The sequence below is a fragment of the Cornus florida genome, unplaced genomic scaffold (assembly GCF_030987335.1).
Source record: "Cornus florida cultivar Cherokee Brave unplaced genomic scaffold, ASM3098733v1 CherokeeBrave_3.0.0_Hap2_Chr01, whole genome shotgun sequence".
Taxonomy (NCBI): domain Eukaryota; kingdom Viridiplantae; phylum Streptophyta; class Magnoliopsida; order Cornales; family Cornaceae; genus Cornus; species Cornus florida.
The window spans coordinates 114,430,675-114,438,158 of record NW_026775571.1 but is presented as its reverse complement, the minus strand read 5'-3'; the positions used below and the strand labels follow the sequence as shown (position 1 = coordinate 114,438,158).

The 7,484-nt window shown below is 35.8% G+C and overlaps 2 protein-coding genes across 2 annotated transcripts; both read left to right on the top strand.

Moving 5' to 3' along the window:
* Positions 1–742: 742 nt before the first annotated feature.
* LOC132315614 (nudix hydrolase 15, mitochondrial-like) lies at positions 743–4,583 on the top strand. The gene is made up of 4 exons (XM_059813958.1): positions 743–1,238; positions 2,112–2,254; positions 3,600–3,719; positions 3,811–4,583. Exons 1-4 carry the CDS (start codon positions 938–940, stop codon positions 4,033–4,035), a joined length of 789 nt encoding a protein of 262 aa, XP_059669941.1. The 5' UTR covers positions 743–937; the 3' UTR covers positions 4,036–4,583.
* A 136-nt stretch (positions 4,584–4,719) lies between these two features.
* On the top strand, positions 4,720–7,070 carry LOC132315606 (nudix hydrolase 11-like). Its single transcript, XM_059813945.1, has 4 exons — positions 4,720–5,394; positions 5,469–5,611; positions 6,490–6,609; positions 6,696–7,070. Exons 1-4 carry the CDS (start codon positions 5,070–5,072, stop codon positions 6,897–6,899), a joined length of 792 nt encoding a protein of 263 aa, XP_059669928.1. The 5' UTR covers positions 4,720–5,069; the 3' UTR covers positions 6,900–7,070.
* The last annotated feature ends 414 nt before the right edge of the window (positions 7,071–7,484 follow it).

Genomic DNA, 7,484 nt, shown 5'->3' with positions numbered 1-7,484 from the left:
GAACACTAGCCGGGTGTGTGCAAGTGCCAAGCTCCTTCCATCACAGCCAAGCCCCGACGCCTGGCCTATTAATTTCAATGTTGGCTGCCCAAAATTTCATTTATTTGTAAGTATCCCTCAACCTTGTTGAATGAAAGGGCAATTGATCATACAACAAATTGTTTTACAAATTTTAGTGTTGTTCCTAATTTAAATTTTTCTCATTTCGGCGATGTAGAGTGCGTAATAACATTACTCATCATATTTGTTGATTAAAAAAACCTTGTTCGTACTAATTAGACTAATTAGGTCAAAGGTTGAATATGTTTGTCGATTTAAAAAACTTGCACCTGTTAAGTAGACTAATTAGGTCAAAGTGAAACATGAAATCAATGATTCACAATTTAAATTAAAAAATTAGTTTAAATTTTAACTTCAGTGCACTAATTTTATACTATCAAAACATAAATCAACAACATGTGAAAGAATTTTATTATTTTTTTCCTGGTTGCATATATAAAAGTAAAAGATTAACCTCCCCAGAAATTTTAATTACGAGTTTTTAACTCAAAATAATTCATGACTATTCTATGTGAAAAAGGTACATAGACAAAGTTTCGTACCAGTATAAATTTAACTTTACTTTTTGAACGGACGGAATGAACTGAAGTTAGAACAGAAGATATGCCAGCCGTTGGATGTTAAGTGTGGGACCCAGTTGAATTCCCAACTGTACATCTTATGGCTGGAAGTGCACACCTTCGATTATCAATTTCGGTTGTTGATTCCTTCAATTAGCGTATAGTATTGTCTAGATTTTGATTGAAATTAACGCTCGCAATAATTTTTTATAACTAAAATTTCATGGGATGTTCTCAATACTGTGAAGGCTATCATTGTCCATCGAATTGACCCCATCGTCACTGTCAGCAAATCTTCGAATTCTCCCTCTGAAATCATGGACTCAAACAACTGTTTCGGAGGATCAGAGCGACTTTTAGCCTTGGCTGGACAGCTTCGTCTCTACAAAGCTCCTCCAACACTCGATGACACAGATAGTGAAGAGCAAAGAATCGAGGAGAGTACAGGGAAGGTTGTTTCTCAGGTGGGTTTTGCTGAATCCGCAACGCCAATTGCCCACCTACCCGAAAGATTCAGACCCAAGAGAGCCGCTGTTCTTATCTGCCTCTTCGAAGGGGACGATGGTGATCTTCGTGTTATCCTCACCAAGCGTTCTTCAAGACTCTCTACCCACCCTGGTCAGTAGCCCCTTACTTCTATCAATACAAAATATGTATGTATTTTGTAATTACTATACTAATCTAGTGGATTTTGTTATTTAGGTTGTGGGTGTTTTGTTATTGATGGTAATGGTGTGTAAATTTTTGCTAATTATGAATTTATGATGATGATGTTGTGGTTTTGTGTGTGTGTGTGTGTGTTTTTTTTTTTTTTTTTTTTAAATCATTTATGCAAAATGGGTGTTTTTGTTGACGGTTGCATATGTAATAGGCTTCTCTTGAGGTCTTAATGTACGTGGAAAAGGTTTTGTGGAAAAGGTTTTTGGTAAGGTCTGTATGCTAGAATAGAACCATGTACATTGCACTTCTTTTCCTTTCATCCTCGTGCTCAGTTGTTTCAATTTAACAAATGGATTTCTTCGTATATGTTTGTTTTAAAGATTTCGAGGTTATTTTTACAATCCTCCTCTCCCCCTATGGTAAGGTTTCAATATATATATATATTGTTTTCTCCAGGTAAGGTTTCAATTTACCAAGTGAAATTTGTTCTTTTTTATAGGTTTTTTTTTGTCAATTATCATGATGATGATGTTGCATTTTGTGTGTCCGGTGATTTTTTTTTTTTTTTTTCAATATATATCATTTAGACAACAACGGGTGTTTTTGTTGATGGTTGCATATGTTTGAATATGTATGTTGGTTGTTTCAATTTATCAAGTTGATTTCTTTTGTATATGTGTTTTTAAGATTGTAAGGTTACATTCCCCCTCCCTTATTGTGAGGTTTCAATTTACCAAGTGAAAGATTGCTCTTTTTGTGGGTTTTGTTGATGATAATATTTTGTGCATGTGGCTATTGTTGATTTTACCAAGTTTGTGTTTTTGACTGTAGGTGAAATTGCATTGCCCGGAGGGAAAGCAGAGGAGGGAGATGCAGATGACGCTGCAACAGCAATAAGGGAAGCTAGGGAGGAGATAGGGTTGGACCCTTCTCTTGTGAGTGTTGTGACCGTTCTCGAACCATTCTTGTCTAAGGTAGATTATGGTGTTTCTTTTATAATTTCTCCAAACATCAGTGATGTGATTGTAATTTATGCATTTTATTGCTCCTAAAGGTATTCTGGGTCATGTCCACGAGATGACCACTCATTTGCACTAGCCACCTAAGTAATATTTCATTTCAATTCTGATATCTTCTTGCAAATATTGTTGTGGTTAGGTTTATATAAAAGAAACATGTACAATATGTTTAATGAGATATAAGAGGTACTGTAGATATTCGCAAGTATTGGCATGTAATTTTATGATATGAACAATGAAATAAAATAATAATCTTTCTTGGTGAGAATGAAAGAACTACAAATAAAAAAATGAAGGGATGAAAGGAAACAAACAATAATAAACTTAAATTTACATTTTATCAGGAAGAAAAATAATAACTTTTCAACAGAGAAAGTTCCCTTAATTTGAGTCTTGAGAATGCCGTCTTTCAGCCTAGTTGGGCTTATATGATGTGTTGATTTGTTAGCATTCCGTTCTCTCTTGCTTATCATTACACTTCTTAGAAGAAAGAGTAAGATGGTACAACACTTCTTTTTGTCTTTGTTCATTTCTGTTGCAAGTCAAGCTCAAAATGTAAGATAATGCCAAATGTCATGTTTGTATATAGTCATCCCCTTCGGCATCCTGCATAGGTGGGACATATAATGGGTAATCCACTCATGCCAAGTTAAACATGTAGTGGAAACAAGGATCCTCAAATAACACAATACTTGAATCTAGTTTTTGGTAAACTATTGTTGATTTTCAAATGAAGTGATTTCTATTCCAGTTATTAGTTCAAATTTATGGACAATAGACTCGGATACATGTGTCAAGTGCAGTAATTTAACACTCATATCTAAGGACACGTGGCTAATTATTCACATTTCTTAATATCATTTTCTTGTTTTCTAGGATAAATTTTTTTTTTTTTTTTTAACATACTGTTCAACATGGGCACTTCACATATATTGAAACAACCATGTTGTGGATCGAGCAAAACAGAGGGTTTTTTGTACAACTAAAAATATATAATTACTGGACATGCTTGCTGGGTGCATCTCCAACTGCACATATTGGACACGTATCCTATTCTCATACATTTATGTCATCTGCTCAATGCCAGTGCTTAACACACATAGAAGAGTCTATGTCACCGGCTTTCACCCAATGATTACAACCCATGCCATATATAGCCATAAAGGTGACATGGGACTAACAAAATTATGCAGATCGCCATTAACATAATTACACTTGGAACAATAATACTCCTGTTCAATTGAAACTTCAATGTTAGCTTTAGTTTTGCCTATAGTAACATCTTCATTTTTATGCGCAGCATCTTCTCAGAGTGATTCCTGTGATTGGCTTACTTGCCGATAAGAAAGCCTTTAAACCTGCTCCAAATGCTGCTGAAGTAGATGCAGTATTTGATGCTCCTTTGGAAATGTTCATCAAGGTTCTGCTCTTTGGTGACATTTCTTCCTTTGCCTCAGATTATCTAGTTGCGGTTTTAATTTTAATAGATTGCATATAATGTCTTGATCTAGGATGAAAACAGGAGAGCAGAAGAGAAAGAGTGGATGGGAGACAAGTATCTGGTTCATCACTTCGATTATAGAACGAACAATGAGAAGTATGTGGTATGTGGACTAACTGCTGGGGTTTTGATTAAGGCAGCATCAGTGGTATACCAAAGGCCACCGGCTTTCCTGGAGCAGAATCCCAAATTCAAATTTCCCAGTGTTGTAGACAAATATACTATAATGCCTTAAATTTAATGAAATTTTATCAGGTTGTATTATGCCTTATTATCCTCTGCAATAAGATCCACTTGAAGCAGTACCTTCAGTAATTTGATCTGCTAGAGTAATGATCAATGTTACTTTTAAGTGTTTGAAACCAATGTGTTCATACTGTTGGGTTTTCCTAACACTCTGCTGTTATGAATGCTATATAGAATGGAAAGCTCAAAAAGGTTTTACCAAAAAAATTAGAGACTTGAGGAGGCAACTCGTATCAACTGTCAAAATATCTTTGGCAAGGTGTATATGAGCAAACTTTTCTGTCACTTAATTTTGACCGTTCATCAGGTTAGTCATCTTCAGCAACTTTCAAAATTTTGTTTAGCATATAGTTCTTGATTGATAAGCTTTTCTTGCAGAATCTTTACCCAAAATCACAAAGCTTGCTTTCAGTTGCTCATATTTTATCCAGAGTTTTTACTCATTTGCAGGAAGGATGCTACAAACTTCCATTTTAGAGCTACCAAACAATTGTATGATATTTACTTGAAGCAACCCAGCTTCCATTTTTTTTTTTTCCCTTCTACTTCAAACACCCCCCAGTAGTTTGGTAATTTCAAGTACCCAGTTTATGAATGCAAATTTTGAACCACATGCTCAATTTATCCAGTAACCATCTTCATGAATCTGAGTAACGAAGTAAAATGAACATAAAATTGCAAGTAACCCGCCTAATTTATTATTCTTCGAGTGCTGTTTCTTTTATATATAGATATATACAGAATCAACAGTCACTATATTTAGCTGGTTCACAAGAGACGAACTCTGGACTGAACAGGAAGTTACAACTCGACTCGCATAATTTTATTATTCTTCCTTGATCTTGACTACTGTTTCCTTTATATATATATAAAACCACGTGCCGATTGGAATGAGGACCACTGTCCATTTTCAAAAGTCAAATCATTTTACCCCATCAACAACCCCTTATCATATTCTTTTCTTGGAATAAAATAGAACCCCCAAGCCCAGCTTTTCCTAGATCTCTCTTCCTCTGAGAGATCATGGCTTCAAACAGATTTGGAGGATCCGAGAGACTGATAAACTTGTCCCTACACCTCAGTCTACACAAAACTCTCCACCCCATCCCCATTGACAACACCAACCACCACAATTCCATTGAATACCCAACAGTCAAAGACAAGACAGAAGAGGTTGTTTTTCAAGAATTGGGTTCAAATGTAGAATTGGCAACAAAACCAATTGCCAAGCAACCTGAAACATTCAGATCCAAACGAGCTGCGGTTCTGATCTGTCTCTTTGAAGACAACCAAGGCGATCTGAGGGTACTTCTCACCAAGCGTTCTTCAACACTATCCACTCACTCAGGTCAGTGGCCTTATCATGATGATGATGATTCAGGTCTTTACATGTTTGTTTCCAAACACTCACTTTGGTTGCAGGTGAAGTTGCATTGCCTGGAGGAAAAAGAGAGGAAGGCGATGCCGACGACATCGAGACAGCACTTAGAGAGGCCAAGGAAGAGATAGGCTTGGACCCTTCTCTTGTGAACGTTGTTACTGTTCTTGAAGCTTTTGTAACCAAGGTAAATATAGTTAGGATGTGCAATTCAGTGAGTAAGTAGCTTTGCTTTACTCTGAATTTCAAATAATTTATCAATTCTTTATGTTTCTGATGAAATATTAATGCTTATTATCACTTAATATGAATTTGGATATGTGTCTATTTCGTCATATGCTAGAGATTTTTCATTTATTCAAATACACTTAAGGAGAAGGCTTTAGATGGAGTTTGGTTATTGAAATGACAAGTATCTGGATAGAAGAAATGCAAGAAATGTAATACAGTAGAAGATATGATTGCAGAGAGGATTTATGTATCCAAAGAGTTGGACTAAAGCTTTGCTCAAGTTATTAACATGTTTAGGAACTTTATTGTTGTTTAGATATTGGTCATGTGTTGGCACTAAATTGTCTTGGTGGGAAATTGGGAATTGTTCTTCTTAGCTATAATTGACAATGAAAATCATCAACAATTTGTGAATGTTTTGTTATTGACAACCAATTCTTTAGCCCCTAATTCGCCTGCAATGTTCAATCACACTTGTTGAATTAATCAACTAAAGCTCTTTTGTTATATATTTGGGTAGAGATCAACGTTTATAATAAGATCACAAATTTAGAGAAACTTCTGAAGTCCTCAATGAGACTGGAAGCTTCTATAGACTCAGCCCAGCGCTCAATGTATGATAATTAGAAGTCAACGTTTATTTCTTCGTTGTGTAACCTCCAGCCATCCCCATCAAAATCTCAAACCAACACTTTTCCGGCTTCTCTAGGGCAGTCTCAAGTGTCTTTCGGCCATATGCATACGATTTGCTGAAAAGGGTCGCATAACCTTTATGTTTGTGGCATTATGTAGCTTTATTGTCAAATTTAAAGAAGTAATTTGTTTCCTCTGCAGAGTGGTCTGACAGTGGTTCCTGTGATTGGCATACTCTTGGACAAGAAAGCATTCAATCCAACTCCAAATGAAGCTGAAGTGGATGCAATATTTGATGCCCCTCTAGATATGTTCCTTAAGGTTAACAATCTGATTCCGTTTATTCATAACAGCTTTGGTTGCCTTTAGTTACGTTTACAAATTTTATTTTATGTTTGTGGGTTTAGGATGAAAATCGAAGAGCAGAGGAGAGAGAATGGATGGGAGACAAATATCTACTACATTTCTTTGATTATGAAGCACAGAATGGGAAGTTGTATGTTATATGGGCATTAACAGCTGGGATTTTAATTACAGTTGCATCAGTTGTGTACCAACGGTCACCGGCCTTTCTAGAGCGAAAACCTAGATTCTGGAATAGGTGCAAATGAAGATATTTGTATTCCATTCTATTTGATAAAGGTTGCATTCAGTAGTGTTCTATGCTATGTTTCTCTTATTTTGTGTAAGAAAATGTGGGACAAGTCAAAAGTCCTACTTCTATCATATTGTAAAGATACCATAACAATGCCATAATTTTGAAAGTCACTTTTGTTTTTGTTTCTCTGGGTTAATTTGGCCAAAAGTTGATGAAACTAAAATGGTGTTCACCAGCGAGTGAATTGCGGGGCCAAAGCTGCACTTAACATTCTTGTAATAATATTTTAAGAAAGTTTGTCATCGTGCAGAGGTAAAAACCAAGTTAGAAAAATGCATACAAATCAAAAAGCAAAAACATGAAAAATGAGCATGCTCCAAATTTGTTGAGAACAAGAGTCAAAAGCTTGTACTATACAAGGACAACAACCCAGAGAAAAAATTAGCAATAGGAGTGAGCCAAAGGTCTGACCATTATTGAGTCAACAACTCTAAAACTACATCCACACGACGTTCCGACAGGGAAAAACTATCTGAAACCCACATAAGATCAAATTAAGTTGGGAACAAACCAAAATCGACATAGATTAGAGATCTAG